The 22,305-nt window shown below is 42.3% G+C and overlaps 1 protein-coding gene across 2 annotated transcripts in view; it reads right to left on the bottom strand.

Annotated features, from left to right (window-relative positions):
• The window catches only part of CARMIL1 (capping protein regulator and myosin 1 linker 1), a 475,715-nt gene that overhangs the window by 201,623 nt on the left and 251,787 nt on the right, over positions 1-22,305 (bottom strand). For both annotated transcript variants that reach the window (XM_073631176.1, XM_073631177.1), the window contains exons 6-8: positions 20,773-20,870; positions 20,543-20,613; positions 19,784-19,857 (exon numbers count right to left, since the gene is read on the bottom strand). In XM_073631176.1, the coding sequence (XP_073487277.1) occupies positions 19,784-19,857; positions 20,543-20,613; positions 20,773-20,870 (243 nt within the window). The remainder of the gene's footprint in view (positions 1-19,783; positions 19,858-20,542; positions 20,614-20,772; positions 20,871-22,305) is intronic.

Genomic DNA, 22,305 nt, shown 5'->3' with positions numbered 1-22,305 from the left:
TTAGGACTGCCCACCGCAGATATACTGTACCTGTACGTTGTTTCGTGCAATAGTGTAGACGCGCGTGCGCCCGCTGCACGGGGGAGGAGCCGGTGTGCTTGTCCAGCAGACCCGATGTTCACCGGCCACCTGCGATCGCTTCATAGAGAGGCAGGACGGGGATCTGCCTATGTAAACAAGGCAGATCCCCGTTCTGATAAGGGCAAACATGGAGATATCGCTGTTCCTGATTATTAGGAACAGACTCTCTGTGTTGTTCCTGTCAGTACTTCCCCCACACTGTTAGGAACACGCTGAGGGAACACATTTAACCCTTTGATCGCCCCTGATATTAACCACTTTCCTGCCAGTGCCATTTATACAGTGATCAGAGCATTTTTTTTTTAGTACTGATCAGTGTATTGGTTTCACTGGTCCCCAAAAAATGTCACTTAGGATCAGATTTGTCCGCTGCAAGGTCACAGTCCCGCTAAAAATCGTTGATAGCCGCCATTACCAGTAAAAACAATAAAAAATTAGAAGTCCATAAATCTATCCCGTAGTTTGTAGACGCTATAACTTTTGTGCAAACCAATCAATATGCGCTTATTGGGATTTTTTTTACCAAAAATATGTATCAGAATACATATTGGCCTAAACTGATAAAGAATTAAAAAAAAAAAAAATTTGAATATGTATTATAGCAGAAAGTAAAAAATATTGTTTTTTTTCCCCCCAAAGTTACTGATCTTCTTTTATTTATAGTGCTATGAAATAAAAACCACAGAGGTGATGAAATACCACCAAAAGAAAGCTCTATTTGTGGGAAAAAAAAGACCTCAATTTCATTTGGGTACAGCGCTGCGCAAATTGTCAGTTAAAGTAACACAGTGCCATATCGCAAATAATGGCCTGGTTGTTAAAGGGGGTAAATCCTTCCGGGACTGAAGTGGTTTATATTGTAAAAAAATGTAAAATTAAAAGTATCCCCTTCCTCCGGTGCTTGCGCACAAAGGTGAACACACGCTTTGGTCTTGCACGCAAACAGTGATCGTCCCACACATGTGAGGCATCACGTGAAAGCCAGATCATGGGCAGCAATTTTAGCACCAGTACACCCTCTGTAACTCTAAAGTGGTAATCTGTACAGGCTTTTAAAGCGTCGCCTATAGGATTGTAAAATTGAAGTAGTTTGTTGCGGCTGCACGGTCATGCACAATTTTAAAGCGTGACATGTTTGGTATCTATTTACTCTCCGTAACTCTTATATTCTTCAAAGAATTGGGTAATGTATTGTGTTTTTTTTTTGCATAAAAATTGGAAAGTATTTTTTCCAAAAAAAATTGCGTTTGAAAAACCACTGCGCAAATACAGTGTGACATAAAAAAAAAAAATTCCAAAACCCACCAATTTATTCTCTAGGGCCTCTGCTTTAAAAAAAATATATGTTTGGGGGTTCCAGGTACTTTTTTAGCAAAAAGTATTGATTGTTACATGTGAACAAAAGGTGCCCGAAAAGGCCTGGACTGGAAGTAGTTAATACTATTTTAAGTCTCTTCCATTTAAAACCTGGACGGGTATGTTTGAGCAAAGTTTCCAAACAAGGACAAGGATTGTTACAAATGCTTCCTGATGCTTTAGAAACTGCTGAGTTTACTGGCTGCATACATATTCCTGGTCAGTAGAAAAAAAAGAAGAAAAAAAAGTAAGGATAAGCCAGAGAGCTGAAGAGCTTGCAGCTTTAACTGTCAGTCTTTTTTCAGTCAGTTCAAGATCTTTTAAGAAACAACTTTACCCAGCCACACACCTCCTCTTTGGAGGCAGTAGAATTACAGAAGGGCGCAGGGTACTTCAGCACTAAGCTACAATTTTTACGGTCATCAATGTGATGGTGGGGAAGTTAGGGTTTATGGCGGCCCTTCCCTTTGTAAATAGTGGCCTGGAGCTGAAGGAGGCCGGTAAAAACAAGCGCAGTGCTCTGCGCTCTGAGCCCACCCTTTCTGAAGCCAATTAGAGTCTCAGGCTCCAATCATGTGCTAAAAAAAAAAAAAAACAACAAAAACAAAAAAACACCCCTTGAAATCCATGCATCCCGAGCCCTGCATTTAGATTAGGGGCTGGGTGCATTGATTAGGGTGCAGCTCCCCTGCGCCCCATATGAGCTGCCGCCAAGGATTAGTAGCAATTCTAGAGAAAAGCAAGCTTTCATTTTTCAAAGTAAAAATATAAGAAAAGAAATGAAACTATTTTTTGCAGCACTAATCTTCGCAAGAACACCAAATCAGCACCGTTCAATAAATACTGCGCTTATTGCCCAATAGATGAAATTGAGTATAAAACCCTTATTATTAGGCATTAGTATCACTTATTTCTTGCTCAGAGTGAATTTTTTTTTTTTTTAAATCTAGCATTAGCAAGTATTGTATATAGTATTAAAGCGGAGTTCCACCCAAAAGTGGAAGCTCCGCTTATCTGCCTCACTGCCCAAACCCCCCCCCCCCCCCACTCTGGTGCCACATTTGGCATCTTTCGGGGTGAGCGGGTACCTGTTTTTGACAGGTACCCATCCCCACTTCTGAGAGATCTCGCCGCGGCAAGATCACTCAGAAGTTAGTCCCCCCTCCTCCTTCCCCCACCGCCTGGCCATTTAGAAAGCGCAGAGCACATTTCCCTTACAGGCAATGGCGTCGGCAGCACCTGAGAGCCAATGGAAACGTTGGCTGGGGTGCCGACATCGCTAGATTCAAGGACAGGTAAGTGTCCTAATATTAAAAGTCAGCAGCTACAGTATGTGTAGCTGCGGACTTTTAATTTTGTGCTTTAAGCAATAACCGCAGGTGAAAAGGTTTACTGGTCCTTTGTAAATTTAGCCTTTAGGAAAGACATAATACCGATCTCAACTGCCAGACATGAATGCAGCTCGAATGAACTAGTATAGTTTTAAATTATTTCTGCAGTTGAAGGCATTGTCATGATACAGCAAACAAAACAGCATCTCAGTGAATACCAAGCAACTTCCCTTTCCACTTAGCTGTGATCTTTACCCAGATTATTATAAGAGTTGGAGGTTACATTGTAGGTGAGGTTGAAAAAAAGACACAAGTCACAAAGTCCAACCTGTGTGTGTGATGATATGTCAGTATTACATTGTATATCCCTGTAAGTTGTGGTCATTCAGATACTTAATAGTTTTTTGAAACTATCAATGCCCCCCGCTGAAACCACTGCCTGTGGAGGGGAATTCCACATCCTTGCCACTTTTACAGTAAAGAAAACCTCTTTTCTTCTAATTTTAATGAGTGGCCACGAGTCTTGCTCCCTTCCTCGAAAAAGCTTTATCCCAATTGTGGGTCACCAGTACGGTATTTATAAAATTGAAATCCTATCCCTTCCCAAGCGTCTCTTCTCCAGAGAGAATAAGCTCAGTGCTCGCAACCTTTCCTAATAACGAATATCCTCCAGATCATTAGCTTAGTTGGCCTTCTTTGTACTCGCTCCATTTCCAGTACATCCCTCCTGAGCATTGGTGCCCAGAACTGGACAGCATACTCTAGGTGTGGTCCGACCAGAGTCTTGTAGAGCGGGAGAATTATCGTTTTATCTCTGGAGTTGATCCTCTTTTTAATGCATGCCAATATTCTGTTTGCTTTGTTAGCAGCAGCTTGGCATTGCATGACATTGCTGAGCCTATCATCTAGTAGGACCCCCAGGTCATTTTCCATCCTAGATTCCCTCAGAGGTTCTCCCCCCCCAGTGTATAGATTGCATTCATATTTTTTGATTTACTAAAGGCAAACACACTGTGCACTAGAAGTGCACTGCAAGTGCAGCTGCTCTAGATCTGAGGGGAAGCTCTGCTGATTTCCATCATACAATCATGTGAAAGCAAAAATGCAGTTTTTTATTCTCCTTGCATGCTCCCCTCAGATCTAGAGCAACTGCACTTGCAGTGCACAGATTATTTACCTTTAGTAAATTAACCCTATTGTTTAGATGTGCAGGTTGTGCATTGCATAGTGAATCTAAATACTGTAGATATGGTAGTCAGCAGCAACCACAACTAGTCCAATCTGCAACATTTAGTGAATTTCTATTTGTATTTTTAGCCTTATTTCAAAGTTGCATTGGTAAGTACTATATAACATATTTATATATAACAACTATATAACATATTTATTAACAGCAATGGAAATAAACTGGGTTTTACTGAATGAAAGAAGTTGTAACAACTGTCAACATCAGCTACTCAGACATTAGCTAGGTTTTTGAAGCACAGGTTAAATAAACTAAAAACACTTATTAAAGATTGTTACACAAGTCTTTCATTTTATTGCCACTACAGCTTGTCATCTCCTGATCACTGCCTACCAAAGCAATGTGAATAAACTTTGACCCTGCCAATATGAAAATGTAAATGTGTTCCTTTTCAATAGTAAAGACATGTCTTGTCAAATGTCCCTTCCTGAACAGGGAACGCTTCAGGAAATGCTATTCTTTTTGAAATCGGTCGACTTGTTATACTAGTAACAAGACATATAATTAGGATGTCATACAAGCTAATTAGTATAAATTACTTTGGCACGTGTCCTACCAAGGCCTACGACAGGATTACATAAACAAGGCATTTCTCCTGACCTTGAATGCAATGATGTAATAATGATGTTAGTAATAAAAACTTAATGATGATGTCTCACTAAAACACACATACATATATTTAAAAAAAAAAAAAAAAAAAAATTATATATATATCTATATATATAGATCTATATATATAGATATATATCTCTATATATAGAGATATATATATATATATCTATATATATATATATAGAGATATATATATATAGATATATATATATATAGATATAGATATATATATATATATATATATATATATATATATACACACACACACACATACATACACACACACACACATACACAGTATCTCACAAAAGTGAGTACAACCCATACATTTTTGTAAATATTTTATTATATCTTTTCATGTGACAACACTGAAGGAATGACACTTTGTTATAATGTAAAGTAGTGAGTGTACAGCTTGTATAACGAGTTATTTTGAGGGGACAGCAAATTTACACTAACACACAGCCATTAATGTCTAAACCTTTGGCAACAAAAGTGAGTACACCCCTAAGTGAAAATGTCCAAATTGGGCCCAAAGTGTCAATATTTTGTGTGGCCACCATTTTCTAGCACTTCCTTAACCCTCTTGGGCATGGAGTTCACCAGAGTTTCACAGGTTGTCACTGGAGTCTTCTTCCACTCCTCCATAACGACATGATGGAGCTGGTGGATGTTAGAGACCTTGCGCTCCTCCACCTTCCATTTGAGGATGCCCCACAGATGCTTAATGGGGTTTAGGGCTGGAGACATGCTTGGCCAGTCCATCACCTTTACCCTCAGCTTCTTTAGCAAAGCAGTGGACATCTTGGAGGTGTGTTTGGAGTGGTTATGTTGGAATACTACCCTGCGGCCCAGTCTCCAAAGGGAGGAGATCATGCTCTGCTTCAGTATGTTACAGTTGCCGCCCCACACGCTTGACACCATCTGAACCACATAAGTTTATCTTGGTCTCATCAGACCACAGGACATGGTTCCAGTAATCCACGTCCTTAGTTTGATTGTCTTCAGCAAACTGTTTGCTGGCTTTCTTGTGCATCATCTTTATAAGAGGCTTCCTTCTGGGACGACAGCCATGCAGACCAATTTGATGCAGTGTGCGATGTACGGTCTGAGCACTGACAGACTGACCCCCCCCCCAACCCCTTCAACCTCTGCAGCAATGCTGGTAGTACTCATACGTCTATTTCCCAAAGACAACCTCTGGATATGACGCTGAGCACGTGCACTCAACTTCTTTGGTCGACCATGGCGAAGCCTGTTCTGAGTGGAACCTGTCCTGTTAAACCGCTGTATGGTTTTGGCCACCATGCTGCAGCTCAGTTTCATGGTCTTGGCAATCTTCCTATAGGCCATCTTTATGTAGAGCAACAATTTTTTTTTTCAGATCCTCAGAGAGTTCTGCCATGAGGTGCCATGTTGAACTTCCAGTGATCAGTATGAGAGAGTGAGAGCGATAACACCAAATTTAACACACCTGCGACCTTGTAATACTAATGAGTCATATGACACTGGGGAGGGAAAACGGCTAACTTTTGTGAGATACTATATAATATTTTATATATATATATATTATATATATATATATACATACACACACATAATATTAATATATAAATATATATATATATATATATATATATATATATATATATATATATACACACACACACACACAGTCCCTGACAAAAGTCTTGTCGCTTGTGTACAAATTGACCTGAAGTGCCGCTAAAATATATTTCTAATCAAGATTTTGTTACAAGAAATGGGTCATTTTAATCCCAACAGCTTTTGTAATAATGTTTCAGTGCAAAACGAAACTGACAAAAAATATTCTAATATTCACAGCTTGGTAAAGCCCATTGAGTCAATTTTTGCCAAGACATAGGTGTTGTCGCCTTGTTATAATCCTTGTAATAATGGATCAATTAGGTCTCAGGCGTGTATAAAAAGAACACCAGTACACTAGACCTTCTCAACTGCAACTAGACCTCTGCAAACATGCCTAAGATTCACCCGGTGACTAAAGTGTTGATTATCAAGAGGCTGAAGACCAGATCCACTGCTGATGTGGCAGACACCTTCAATTTGTCTCACCGTCAAGTTCAGAGGATAAAAAAAAGATTTCAAGAGACTGGAGACATTTTGGACAAGGCCAGGTCAGGCCGACCCGCAAGACAACTGCTCGAGAGGACCGTTTGTTGGCTCCAAAGTCCAAGACCAGCCCATTTTCCACTGCAGCAGAGCTCCACGAGACCTGGTCACCTGAAGTCCCTGTGTCAACCAGAACAGTTTGTCGGATTCTGTCTCGAAATGGCCTCCATGGTCAAATCAGTGCCCATAAGCCAGCACTAAACAAAAGACAATTGAAAAACCATGTGGCATTTGCCAAGGGCCACAGCCTGCTAAAAGGATGGACTCTGGAAAAGGGGCAGAAGGTGGATTTTTCAGATGAATCTTCTGTTGAATTACACCACAGCCGCTGCAAATATTACAGGAGACCTACTGGAACCCGCATGGAGCCGAGATTTACCCAGAAAACAGTTAAGTTTGGTGGAGGCAAAATCAAGGTCTGGGGTTACATCCAGTATGGGGGTGTGCGAGGGATCTGCAGGGTGGAAGGCAACATCAATAGTCTAAAATACCAAGAAATCTTAGCTACCTCTTATATTCCCAACCATAAAAAAGGCCAAATTTTGCAGCAGGATGGTGCTCCATCGCATACTTCCATCTCCGAATCAAAGTTCCTTAAGGCAAAGAAGATCAAGATGCTCCAGGATTGGCCAGCCCAGTCACCAGACATGAACATCATTGAGCATATGTGGTGTAGGATGAAAGATGAAGCATGGAAGAGGAAACCAAAGAATATTGATGAACTCTGGAAGGCATGCAAGACTGTTTTCTTTGCTATTCCTGATGACTTCATCAATAAATTGTATGAATCCTTGCCAAACCACATGGATGCTGTCCTTCAAGCTCATGGAAGTCATACAAGATATTAAATTTGGATCTCGCAGCACCACTACTTAATTTGCTGACATATTTTTGGATCTTCAGTAAAGTTGTTCAATTTCTGTTTAGGCGACAAAACTTTTGTCTTGCCAAAATTTGACCCGTCTGTCTTGATTAAATGATAAATCTTTTTTCAGTGAAACTAATTTATTTCAGTGCATTAAACATCATTTGGGAGGGCTTTAGCTTTTCATATGAGCTATTTCTAACACCAATTGATTAATTAAAAGTCAGGTTAATAGCAGGAGTTTCTACAAAATAGAGAAGCGACAAGACTTTGGTCAGGGACTGTGTATATATATATTTATATATTCTAATTTTTTTTTTTTTTTTAATTTCTTGCCATTCTTTTCTCAAATTTGTCCACCTTTAGTGAAGCTTTATGAGGCTACTTTGGGAATATATATATATATATATTTATGCCTTTGTTCACAGGAAACTTCATAACCACATGCTGTTCCATGCATGCACTAACACTGTTGTCTGCCATCTTGATTAACAGTCACTGGACTGGCCCGTAACATGCGCACTGCCAATAAATAATAGCACACACTTGCCACTTACTACTGTGTCCAGTACCGCCATCATGCTAGCATTGCTTTTTATACCCGTAAAATTAAAAGTCCCGGATATATACACACATTTTTTATATATATATATATATATATATATATATATATATATATAAATATACATACATACACACACATTTTATATATATATATATATATATATATATATATATATATATATATATATATATATATATATATATATATATATATATATATATATATATATACACACACACATACATACATACACACACACACACACACACACACACACACACACACTGTATATAGTCACAAAGTAGCCTCTTAAAGTGGTTGTAAACTCTCCTGAAAACTTTTTCCCATGTAAATCAGCATAAAAAACCCTAATGAACACTGCTTGTCGATATCTCCTTACTTGCTTAGTATTGTTGTAATCCTTTTTGTTCTTTAGCATGACTTCACTGAGCATGCCCAGATCTCCCCTGATTTACTGCACACTCTGTGTACTTATCTGTCTATTATCAGATCTTCCTATGGCACAACTCTGAAATCCCACGAGACTGCACTCAGAGCTTCCTACTACACCCCATGTGACATCACATGCAGTGTAAACTTGGGCATCTGACAGGATTACTGCAGCCTTATCAGCTGAAGCTGATAAGACTGACACAGGCAAACACTAGATAATAGGCACAAGTAAATACTATGAAATAAAACAAGTCAGCTATGAGCAGTGAAACAGGGTTGCCATAGAAACGTTGGATTGAGAAGGAGGCTTGGTTAACAGTACAGGAAGTGCTCAATGTAAGGGCGGAAATACACTCTACTGTGGACTCAGAAAACAATACTTAAGGTGGCGCTGCCTAACCCCTGGAAACAAGTTTTTAAAAGTTTCTTTAAACAGTAAGTAATATGAGATTTGGGCTGGATTACAGTGGCTATAGTTTGACAATTACTTATTACAATGGACTAAATGAAAAGCAGCATCAGAGTGGGAGAGTTTACTTCCTCTTTAAAGCTTCACCAAAAAGGTGGACACATGTACGAAACCAAACCTGAGTCAATAAATGATATCAAGTACAGTGACTTCAAAAGTTGCTCATTTAAGTCACAATGTTTTCTAATGGCTAAAATAATGCACATAATTATTCTGACACACTTTCTAGTTCTTAATTTAATGAATGGCAAGCCTGTTTTGCTTTGTTTTCATTTTGGTAAACAAGGTAAAATCTGCATTGTCCACTAGAAGGTACCTCTGCTTAAAGTCCAATAACACCAAAAAACATCTGCTCTGCAATGCATCATATGCTGATATTCAGCATAATAAGGAGCACAGCAACTGCTTTCTTGAGGAAGAAAAACAGTTTAGAAGATCTCTGTAAACATGCTGAAATGACAAGATTTATGGGCAAGCACAGTGTGGATTCAATTGAAACTAATAAAGCAGGCTGCTAGCTGGCATAACACACTAGGATTAGATTGGCCAGAAACCCACTATACAGAAACTAAGCACAATGGTTGATTTGAAATTGGCGATCGGCCAACACAGTATTCAGTGCCAAAACACAAGATCAGCATCGATGCGCAATTTCTTACTTCATATATTGTCAGTCATCAGGTCAAGTCAAAACAATAAAGGTAAACGGTAAAAAAAAAAAAAAAAAAATTGTCAAAGTTATTTAATTCTGTGAAGCAAACTATTCTAGTGAAACAGCTTGAAGAAATTTTTTATCTAATTTGAATCTTTTTTTTTTCTATTTAGGCTCCATGCACACTAGCGTTTTTTTTAAATGCCTAGAAGTGGTTATTAGCATTTTTTCTGCTCCTAGAAGCTACATAGTGTTATCCTAGGTGTCCTTGCACACATTAGGCTATTAGCATTTTTTGAGCTTCAGCATCTCAGGCTGCATTCACACCTGAGCGTTTCAAAGTCAGTCGTTTTTACTGCGATTTTACCACGTTTTTACCGAGTTTTGCCATGATTTTGTGCAGGTCACCAATGTAAAAGGCAGAAAAATGCCTGTAATCTGCCCCAAAGAAGCTCATGTTCTTTTTTGAGCTTAGCGTGTTTTTCAGGCGTTTTGCTTCATTTGACAAAACGCTTAGATGTGAAGAGGTGCTATTGAAATGAATGAGATTTTGCTTGTTGGGAGTATTTCAGGCGTTTTATGTGCGTTTTATGAGCTGAAAACGCTCATGTGTGAATGCAGCCTTAGAGCAGAAAAATAGTTTTTGTAGAACTTTTAGGAGCGTTTTTCCAGCAGAAAAAAAAAAGAAAAACGCTGAGTGCTCCTAACTGCTACTAAAATGCTCCTAACAGCTTTTTTTTGAGCTTATGAAAAATGCTAGTGTGCATGGAGCCTTACACTGTCCATCTATATACACACACATATACATACACATTTTTTTAAATACGGTGCCTTGCAAAAGTATCCCCCCCACCCCCCCCCCTTGGCATTTTTCATGTTTTGTTGCCTCACAACCTGGAATTAACATGGATTGTTTGAGGATTTGCATCATTTAATTTACAGAACATGCCCACAACTTTGAAGATGTTTTTTTTTTTTATTGTGAAGCAAACAACAAATAGGACAAAATAACAGAAAAAGTCAACGTGTATAACTATTCACCCCCCTAAAGTCAATACTTTGTAGAGCCACCTTTTGTGGCTATCACAGCTCCAAGTCGCTTTGGATGAGCTTTCCACATCTTACCACTGGGATTTTTGCCCATTCCTCCTTGCAAAACTGCTCCAGCTCCTTCAAGTTGGATGGTTTGTGCTTGTGAACAGCAATTTTTAAGCCTGACCACAGATTTTCTATTGAATTGAAGTCTGGGCTTTGACTAGGCCATTCCAACACATTTATATGTTTCCCCTCAAACCACTCAAACGTTGCTTTAGCAGTGTGTTTGGGGTCATTGTCCTGCTGGAAGGTGAACCTCCGTCCTAGCCTCAAATCACACACAGAGTGGCGCAAGTTTTGCTTAAGAATATCCCTGTATTTAGCACCATCCAGCTTTCCCTCAACTCTGACCAGTTTCCCCCCCGACTGCTGAAAAACATCCCCACACCATGATGCTGCCACCACCATGTTTCACTGTGGGGGTGGTGTTCTTTGGGTGATGTGATGCGATGTGTTGGGTTTGCGCCAGACATAGCGTTTTCTTTGATGGCCAAAAAGTTAAATTTTAGTCTCATCAGACCAGAGCACCTTCCTTCATACATTTTGGGAGTTTCCCACATGCCTTTTCGCAAACTCAAAACGTGCCATTTTGTTTTTTGCTGAAAGTAATGGCTTTCTTCTGACCACTCTGCCATAAAGCCCAACTCTAAGGAGCGTACGGCTTATTGTCATCCTATGTACAGATACTCCAGTCTCTGCTGTGGAACTCTGCAGCTCCTCCAGGGTTACCTTATGCCACCATAACAAGTAAGTCTGAGTCCAATTATAAATCACCTGCCAGACAACATTGCATTTATTCACCACTACTCCAGAACTCTGTATGTACCTCCAAGACGCTACAGCCAACCATCCCCTACACACTCGCCAATCGTGGCACACCACATGTGTAGAATAACAAGGAGTCCTGAAAGTGATGGTTTGGCCCCCCACAGAGCCCGGATCTCAAAATTATCGAGATTACATGAAGAGACAGAAGGATTTGAGGGAGCCTACATCCACAGAAGAACAGTGGTTAGTTCTCCAAGATGTTTGGAACAACTTACCTGTTGAGTTCCTTAAAAAACTATGTGCAAAGGGGGGCGTGTCCGGATGTGAACGGCGGCGGACGTGTTAGTGGAGAGCTCCGGGAATCCTATTCTCCATCCTAAGCCATCCGTGCATAAACAAACATAAAAACAGCCAGTCCACCTACCTACCTGTCCCTCTCTACATTGTGCCAAGTTCTGGGCCTGTATTGTGGAGGATCCGTCCGCTGCCATCCGAGGGGCCATTGATCCTGTGCGTCCGCGGCCGCCGCCATCTTCCGGGCCTGTGCACTGCTGGAGGGAGCTGTTTTCGGCCTCATCGCGAGGTAAGGGTCTCTCCCCTCGCCATCCTGCCGGCCCATCCATCTGCCTGAGGTGGCCTGGTGGCCGGCCGGGCCGCTGGGACTGTCTTTTGCGGTCGCGGCCTAGTGCGGCCTAGCGAAGCCTACCAGACACCGCTCTTTCCTACGCCGCGGCCCGCGGAGGTGCGGCGCGGGCGGCCGGTCCCGGGCTCCGGAGTGCGGACACTGCTCATCTGCCTCACCAGCCTTACCATTCACCATCCTACCCATTGTGCCCAGCTGCCCTGTGTAAACTGCCGGTGTGAGTTGTTTTGGGGCCCTGTTGCATCATCCTTCCTCTGCCTCTGTCCCTGAGCTCTGGGCCTTCCCTACCTGATATACCCAGCCATCTACCCCCCCTACCTAGAGGGATTGCTGAGAGGTGGAGGGCTGCTGGCGACCAAGACCTGCCTATTTGTGCTGCGACCTCCTGGTGTTCATAGCCTGCTGCAGATCTAGATTACAGCCCCCTGAACGCTGACCTGGAAGTCAATCGCCCGCTATAAGGCTCCCCCCCCCCCTTGAGACTGACCAGATGTCCTCCTCCTCCTCCAAAAAGGGGAAAAAGAATTCCAAGACCGCGGCAGCCAATTCACCGCTCCGGCTACCACCGCCCCCTTCTCCATTGCAGGATCCCACACTGATCGGACGACTCCGGGTTTTATTGGCCGAAATGGAGATGGATCCTGGGGGGGCCCCGGAGGTGGAAATATCAGCCCCACTGCCTCCTGATAGTACAGCCATGATCCTTGCTGCGATCGAACGGAGCAGGACCTCACTGATGGTACGCATCGACCATCTTGCGAAGGAGTGCAACCTTATAAGAAATGACCTCGACAAAATAAGGGGGAGAATGTCCGAAACTGAGTCTAGAATAACAGCCACCGAAGATCTTACAGCCACCCATGCCACCTCCATTGCCGAACTGCAGCGCACAGTACAGTCCCTTGTCGCAAAGTCTGATGACGCTGAAAACCGCCTCAGGCGCAACAACATCAGAGTCCTGGGGCTACCCGAGAAAGAGGAAGGGGATCGCCCGGCTGAATTTGCGGAAGAGTTTTTTAAAAACCTCCTGGGCCTTACAGATGTCCCACCCACCTACGTGGTAGAAAGGGCCCATCGGGTGCCCACGGGCCGTGTTATTCCTGGAAACCCCCCCAGGCCTTTTCTGGTCCGCTTCCTTAACTATCGGGACAGGGACAGGATTCTCTCTGAAGCTCGCAAACACCCTGCACTCAAATATGGAAACGCCTCTGTGCTCCTCTTCCCTGATTTTTCGGCTGACTTGCAGCGGAAGAGAAAAACCTTCAATGATGTTCGTAGGCGGCTCAGAGATAAGAACATAAAGTACAGCATGCTCTACCCTAGCTGTCTGCGGGTCCAGCATGACGGAACAATCCGGTTCTTCGACAACCCAGCGGATGCTGATGACTGGCTGATCAAATTGCAATGAAGCACTTTCCCTACAAAAGTTATCTGATGCACGGATTTCCCACATCCTTGCCAACTCTATCCTACCAGACTTCCTGTAAGCACCGGAGCCTCTCCAAGAATACATCGATAAGAGGTTCACACTTGACCCCCACGGCTTCTCTCTAAGAAGCGGAAGACCAGGTGCTTTCCATCAACCTGGAGGAATTACCGCCCGTCCCCTCTCATCGAGAAGGAACGCATGCCCACGGAAATGGCTACCCTACGAGTTTAAGCCACAAATTAAACAAATCTATGGACTCTGATAGAACGCTGTGACTTCAATCCAGGGTCGTGATTCGCTTAGTTTTATGCCCCTTGATTACCATTAAGTCACCAACTTTATTGTTTTAGTTTTGGGATCAAGCTACAAGCCAAGTTATGTTGGGGAATAGGCTGCGTGGCAGGGAGTTTTTTGCTATGTGTAGGGTTGATCTTTTTCCCTACAGTTTAAGTATGCTCACTGCTCTTCTGCTCTCTCTATATACATACTTCAGGATCTATCTGTGTACTAGACCGCCAGAAACTGTCTTACTGCCTTTATTTACTAATCTGATTACTCCTGCTAACAAATTTTTTTCACAGGTGTACTAATGTCTGAAATTACGCTGCTCTCTTGGAATGTACGGGGGCTTAACAACAAATTCAAAAGGTCCTTATTGTTTAAATACCTCAACACACACAAACCTCATATATTGTTTCTTCAGGAAACGCATTTGACTGGCAGTAAAGTCCTAGCCTTGCGCAGGGCATGGGTCCGACAAGCTTTTCACGCTACCTACTCCACCTATGCCCGAGGGGTAGCAATACTCATTAACAAGTCTCTTCCCTGTAAGGTTGTCAGGGTCATTACAGACCCTGGAGGAAGGTATATCATTTTATTGCTGGAAATACATACAGTTTTGTGGGCATTGGTAAATGTCTATCTACCCCCCCCAGTAGACTTCTCCATACTATACACTCTCTATGAGAAACTTGCACCCTTCCAATCTGCTCATGTATTAATTGGGGGGGACTTTAACTCCATTCTAGACGCTGTCCTTGACTCCTCTAACACACAGCGTAAGGGGAACTTGGATCTCAGGCACTGGGCTGACACTTTCGCCCTCACCGAACTCTGGAGATGGAAGCACGCTTCTGCCAAGGCCTTTTCACACTTGTCCTCATCTCATAAATCGAGCTCAAGGATCGACCTGGCGTTTGGCAGTGCTTCTGTTCTCTCAAAGCTATCCGAGACATCCTATCTACCGACGGGGCTATCAGATCATTCCCCCTTGGAGATACGCCTCGGTGTGGGTGGGAAGAATGACCCAGGCACCTGGAGATTGGCTCCGCGGTGGATACAAGATGAAACAGTTGCAGAAATTGTCACTCCATTATTGGACTCTTACTGGCCTGCCAATGATGATACGGCTTCTGTGGAGACGGTATGGGAAGCTTTTAAAGCGACCACGAGGGGTTACTACATTTCGGCCATCAAAGCGGCAAGGGCCGACTATAAATTCTTGACTTCACAACTCGAAGACCGTGCATCTGAAGCGGCCGACTGCTTCGCACGTAGCCCCTCTCCGGAGGCCTATCTGCTATTGGCACAGGCGAGAAGAGAGTTAAACCTCCATTATACCACCTTAACGAACAATGATGTAACTTTATTGGCCGGTAGAATTTTTGAGTCAGGTGACAAGAACGGCAGACTGTTAGCTAATCTAGTTGCTGAACCACGTTACCAGACGGTGGTATCTGAACTACATACACCCGACGGGGAGACGATTATGGGCACGAAAGCCATACTTCAGGAATTTGGGAACTACTTTAGGGAACTGTATAGCCAATCTCTGCCTGTCTCTTCCGAACTCATGACAGAGGAAATCCGGAGCCTCTCCCTTCCCTCTTTGGAGCGGGAGGATGTGGAGGCTCTGGACGCCCAGATCTCCACCTTGGAGATTGAATTGGCGATCTCATCCCTTCCCCCTGCTAGGACACCGGGCCCAGATGGTCTGCCGGGAGATTGGTATAGGACGTACGCAAAGAGGCTGGCCCCCAGGCTACAAGCCCTCTACACACACTGTCTAGAGAATGGATCTCTTCCACCTACCCTGTATCAGGCCCACATAGTTCTCCTCCCCAAGCCTGGAAAGGACCCAAGACTTTGTGCCTCATATAGGCCTATCTCACTTCTAAATTATGACTTAAAAATCCTGGCCAAGATTCTCACTGCTAGATTGGTTAAAGTATTACCCTCCCTTATCAACATAGATCAGACTGGGTTTATGCCTGGAAAATCCACAGACATAAATTTGATACGAGTGTTGACACATTTGCAGCTTCCTCCAACCTCCTCCCAGACTAGGGTCTTGGTGGCCTTGGATGTGGAGAAGGCTTTTGACACAGTCATTTGGGATTACATGCATATAGTATTACAAGCCTTCGGTTTCGGCCCCACCTTCTGTAAATGGATCGCCATTCTATACAAATCCCCGACAGCACAAATTAAACTAGGGGGCATGCTCTCAGAACAATTCCAGATACAACGGGGAACTAGGCAGGGGTGCCCACTTTCCCCTTTCTTGTTCGCCCTGGTGATGGAACCACTAGCCACTGCCATTCGTAACTCTAATGCTGTGGTAGGCATACAAGTGGGCTCCATAGTTGAAAAATTAGCTTTATACGCCGACGACTTGGTGCTTTTTCTTAATGACCCTGGGCCCTCCCTTCGAGAAGCTCTTAATATTTTTTCTCGTTTTACAATTTTATCGGGACTGAAAGTCAACTGGGAAAAATCCCAACTCCTGCCTATCGACCCAGCGGCTGAGCAGGCGGCGGACCCCTCATTACCACTGTCCTGGGCCTCAAAGATCCGTTACCTGGGGATCAACATCACCCCCAAGGTGACAGATTTTATTGCCTTGAACCTTACTCCCCTTTTATCAAACCTTAAATCCAAACTGAGAGCTTGGGATAATTTGCCCCTATCTCTTATAGGTAGAATAAACCTATTCAAAATGAAGTGCCTCCCTATTTTTCTATACATCATCAGACACACTCCAGTATGGATACCCAAAAAATTCTTTACACAATTAGATGCCATCCTTTCTTCCTTCCTATGGAGGTCTGGATCCCCCAGGTTTAACAGGTCTATCCTCCGTAGACCCTGGACGGAGGGGGGCCTGGCCTGTCCAGACCTCCAAAAATATTTCTTTGCAGCCCTACTTGTCCACGCACATAATTGGGTAATCTCTGATGATACAAACGCCTCGGTGGTGCTGGAGGCAGCATCGTTGGGGTCCTTTGAATCACTGAGAAATGCACTATACAGAGGTCCCAGAGCGCCAGCGACTCTCACACACTCTATGACTTCAGTGATAAAGGTGTGGCAATTGCAAGTTTGTAAACATAAAACAGAACCAAACAGATGGTCCCCGGATACCCCCTTGTGGCTTAATCCGCTCCTCGCTGAATTTCACACTATACCGGACCCGAGCTTATGGGCAACAAGGGGCATTAGGATACTCGACCATATATGTAAAGACGGGGCTATCCTTCCCTTTGACACTCTCAAACAAAACCATGACCTACCCAATTGTTACTTCTTTAGATATCTACAGCTTAGACATGCCTCCTCTTCCCAATTCAAAACTCAACCACCATTACTCTTTCACTCCACCTTAGAATCCCTCCTCCGGAATGATGAGCTGGTAAAACCCCTATCCACCATATATAAGGCACTATTACCATCAATGCATTTTGGGCTTGAAACTCTCCAAGAAAAATGGAGGGCTGACTTCCCTGAACTAGATACAGAGGACTGGGAGGATATGTGGGAATACCCTTTTCTTCAATTAGTGGCAGTGAAGGACCGTTTAATTCAATTCCGGATTCTACACCGGGTGTATTTAACGCCGCAACGGCTGAATAAAATTTATCCTGGGGCCTACCCTAGCTGTTGGAAATGTGGTGGCGTGGAGGCCGGTTTCTGTCATATGTTGTGGTCCTGTCCCAAAGTGCACTCTTTCTGGGTAGAGGTGACGCAATTTATAACCTCACTGTTAACATTCCCAATCCCGCTGACTGTACCGGTCTGCTTGCTTGGCCTGGTGGGCTCTTTAGCGCACCGCACAGCAACTAAGACCCTCATAGGACTTCTACTTTTTTACGCCCGTAAAGCAATATTACTAAAATGGAAAAAACCTGATGCGCCCTCTCTGACCTCTTGGAAAGCCCTGGTCAATTCTACAATACCATTATATAAAGCCACATACCTCTCCCGTGGGTGTACTGCTAAGTTTGACAAAATATGGAAACTATGGCTTGACTCTACCTCCACTAATGCCGCTCAAGAATAGACGGTATATCTGACACCCACTAGCTCCTCCTTCTGTGCTAACACTTGCTAAGTCCCTTGTGACACCCCTATAGTTGAACCTTTAATGTCCTAGGCCTAGTACCAGAATCCCCTCTTGGGAAATCCCACTTTCATCGAAGACGAGTTGCACATTCTCCTTTCATAATCTCTCCAATTGGAGTGGTTGAGCAGTAATATCTAGTTTTTGTTTTGTATTTTAGCTTTTGTTTTGTATTTTATCTGTTTTTCTGTCGAAAACAGCAATGTAATAGGCAGATAACCTGTTGTTAGGTACCGATTTACATGGTACTTTTTGAGCCGGGGAATGCCCCAAGGTTCTGTCTCTGTAAACCTATTAAAATTAATAAAGAGAATTTAAAAAAAAAAAAAAAACTATGTGCAAGTGTACCTAGAAGAATTGATGCAGTTTTGAAGGCAAAAGGGTGGTCACACCAAATATTGCTTTGATCTGGATTTCTCTCCATTTACTTTCCATTTTTTGATTTGATAAAAATAAACTATTAACACTTCTACTTCTGAAAGCTTTCTTAAGTTACAGCATTTTTTAAGTGACTGACATCTTTTATGAATTGGCCAAGTGCTAGAAATCTTTCTGCAAAGGCATACATATGAGGTGTCATTTACAAGTGGCTTAAACGGTCAGGCTTTTAGCCAGAAGATTCTGCACATAAATGAAGATAAGAGCCATTGTGGAAATTTGTCTTATACCATGTTTTAGGGTATCCACACAAAAAAGCAAAGCAGAAAGTAATTGCTGTAGCTGATCTGTTAAAGCACAATCCTGGAATAAAGGGTTGTGTTGGTTGTTCCTTTACTTGAAGACTGACATACTGATATTGCAGTGAGAGCTGGTTGCAGCCTTTAAGAGCATCTCAAACTTTTTTGTTTGGAAGAAGAAACATCAATAGGTACAGTGAGATGTTTAAGACAGCAGAATCGATTTCATGAATAGATTACTGCTCAGGGACCTCTTTTTCTACTGGATCAAGTTCAGCAACGATATTGAGAGGAGTAAAGATCCATTCTGGAGTAATCCACTTGTCATAGATTACACATTCTATCAGGAATTTGAGGGTTTTTCAGGTTTCTTTGTACCCAAAGAGCCATTGTGAGATGGAGGAGAATCAAGCTATACAATGACAAGGCTTTTGAGGACAGCAGCAATGAGCTTTCTCACATTAGCAAGCATGTTGCATGAACTTTGCTGATTTCAAAGCTATTGTATAGGTCTGACTCAGCAGGGGACATGCCAGACCTCCTCAATTGGACCATGGATACGACAATGCAGTTGCTGGCAGTGGACAGGCATTCTACTCAGGCTGTGGTTGTTTTTTTAAAAAAAAGCAAGGCACTGAATACTTTTTTTTTTGATTCACATGTAATGTATTCAGCGGATTTAAAACATCACCGTCCTTCTCTTCCCTTGAAACTTCTGTTCACAGTACTGACCCCTAGTAACGTACTAACAATGCTGAAACTCTCCTGATTCCTATTCTTGCTTTAGATATAATTAATGTCCAGATCACTGATGGAATTGTCACAGTTGGCCCTAGGTGCCAACTAGAGAGGTCGCTGTGGGTGCCCCATCAAAATTTTTTCTATTGGGCCCCTGATCTGCAGTCGTACCCCTGTATACAGGCCAAATATGAAAAAACAATACTAGATGCAGTACAATAATTGTAGGACATACATAAAGCAATCTCATTACCTATGATCCAGGTGACTAAAATCTTGCAGGTTCAGCTCCCTTGTATCTTGTGTTAAGTATATAGTATCAACATCCTGTGCAGAAGAATGGAAAAATTGTATTTTCATTGCTGCACTGATTTACAAGACACATTAAGAATTATTGTTAAAAAGCTCCATCAAGCCAACTTATTATCTTAACAGGTTCATGTAACTGAAAGATATACATGCTGTGTCTATGGTTTAACACTTATGTGTTTGCCAATATTTCAACAGTGTGCAGTGCCCCCCCCCCCCCCCCCCCGTTCCTTTAGAATCTGTGACAGGAGACGACATTAACGGAAGAAGAAGAAAAGAGCACCTAAAGGAATTCACTGGCTAGGAGGGATAGATGGGGAAAATCAGGACATCAGCGTATGCCTTCAATAACACTGATTTATAATGATTATGGCACACATGTATCAATGTGACACCTGGATATCCTCACCCTAGCAAAAAAAGATATACTCGCTTTGTCACCATAGGTATGCTCTGTGACCACATGTTCAGTGCAGTACAGACAGGCATAATCAATGTGACAGGGAGGGTTTCTGTGAAAAACAAGTGAAATTACTGCTCACGGGTCAGCTGCAGCACACAGGTACAGCAATTATGACATTAAATAGAGCAGCTGCTATGTACAAAAATAAAAAAAAATACTAGCATTTACAACTACTAGATGAAGTCTGAAGTTACAACAATTTTATTAAACTGACTTTGAAAAGTACAATCATGCACGTACCCACTGTACTTCTTCTCTGTAGGGCATACCAAGCCAATCACAGACGCAAGCATACATTTGTGAAAAACCACCTAGTGAAAAATATAAAGGAGATATATGAATACATATCGCTGCTAAGGTTCTTCATAGTGCTGCCTGACTTGCAGCTATGTGATACTGTTTGTCTCTCTTGCATTTTAAATCTTTGTTGACAATTAATTTGTTCAGTAGTTGCTTTGTTTGTTGCATACCACATGGGCCGACTTCTGTCACTGTCTGGCTATCCCACAGAGCTTGCAGATTTGCCAGTCTGTCTGGTGGTTCCATGGTAACTTTCTTCATAATTTTTCTGAATAAAGAATAACAGAAATACACTAATTACATTTCAGAATATCACAGTGTACAGCTGACCCATAAGTAAAATATATGAACTCTGAAACAAAGTTGAACTTCAGGCATCAATGAATTACTTATACAATGCATACAGAACAGGATACTTTTCCACACAAGTACATGGTACAACATAAACATATCCGGAATATGAAATGTTAGGGTAACATTCCTCAAATGCAAGTAATGCAAGTTTTTGATTTCACCTTGTTATAAATCTATTGCAATCCCCTATACATCAATTTCAATCCTGCCGCAGTGTTACAGGAAACATGCCGGGAGGGCAGACTGAGCAAAGCATGAGTAGAAAGGTGTGACCTTATCACTGTGCTGCTGCTCCTTGAATGTCCAAACCGTAGGCTGGGGTCTGTTTTTGACCAGTGTTTTTGACCTTGCTGTGACACTTCAGTAAAAGGGGATGAGGATTCCACTATGCTTAATGCCAGGGATGCCTTGATCATAAAGTGGTTTCACAAAATGCTTGTCTAGAGTTCAGCCTAACTACCATCAGCTCTTCAACAAGTGTAACTATCACAGGTTATGATACAAGAAAATACAATAAAACTGTGTAATTTTATTTAAAAAAGCTAGAGTGAAAAGCTTGTGAGAAATTGTAGGGCAGATCGTAAAAGAGAAAACAAAGGAGACACAGTGAGCGAATAAGTGAGAGGGCAATATAGAGCAATAGTAGAAATTGAGTTCTAGTTCACTTCAATCTCCGATTTTTTAGTTACACAATAGATGAATTGTTACCGTTAAGTGCCCATAAAAATGACATATCCTGCCATGTATATTCTTGGTTCTTAACTAATTAATTGACAAATTCATCTCTACCTTCACCCTCTATAAATTAAGAACAATTAAGGGAAGTCACTGTCAGGGGGTCAGCAGAATTTCTGGAAAAGTGTAATTTGTGCATAAAGTGTAATGCAGTTCATCATGGCAATTCAACTAAAGCTGGCCTTACATGGATCGAAATTAGACCAGTTCATAAAGGGACCAGCCGAATTTTGATCAGTGTATGGGCTCTTTGGTTGCACAGAAGTCTGTCTACTGATCATCTTCTGGACCACCATCCTGTCTGGTTTTCCCCGCTCAGTCAACGCTGCAGAGCTCTAGCTGGCAGCACTGATCAGTGCTTTCTGACAATGGCGGAACTCTCCCCGCTGTGAGACTACAAAGGTTTAGCAGGGAGAACCCCTCATCCACATTGTGTGGATAGGGGGATCAAGACGCTCTATGGGTTCCTTTAGGCAAACATTAGACCTTGATTCAAATAGTGTCTACAGATAAATGTACAATACTTAAATAATTTATGCATGTAATTGCATGGTGCATTTATTATTATGAATTAGCAAAAATGCAGATTTGTCAAATGGAAACGCAAGTACCAT

This window comes from Aquarana catesbeiana, linkage group LG05 (genome assembly GCF_042186555.1).
Source record: "Aquarana catesbeiana isolate 2022-GZ linkage group LG05, ASM4218655v1, whole genome shotgun sequence".
Classification (NCBI taxonomy): domain Eukaryota; kingdom Metazoa; phylum Chordata; class Amphibia; order Anura; family Ranidae; genus Aquarana; species Aquarana catesbeiana.
This window is presented reverse-complemented; position numbering and strand designations above follow the sequence as displayed.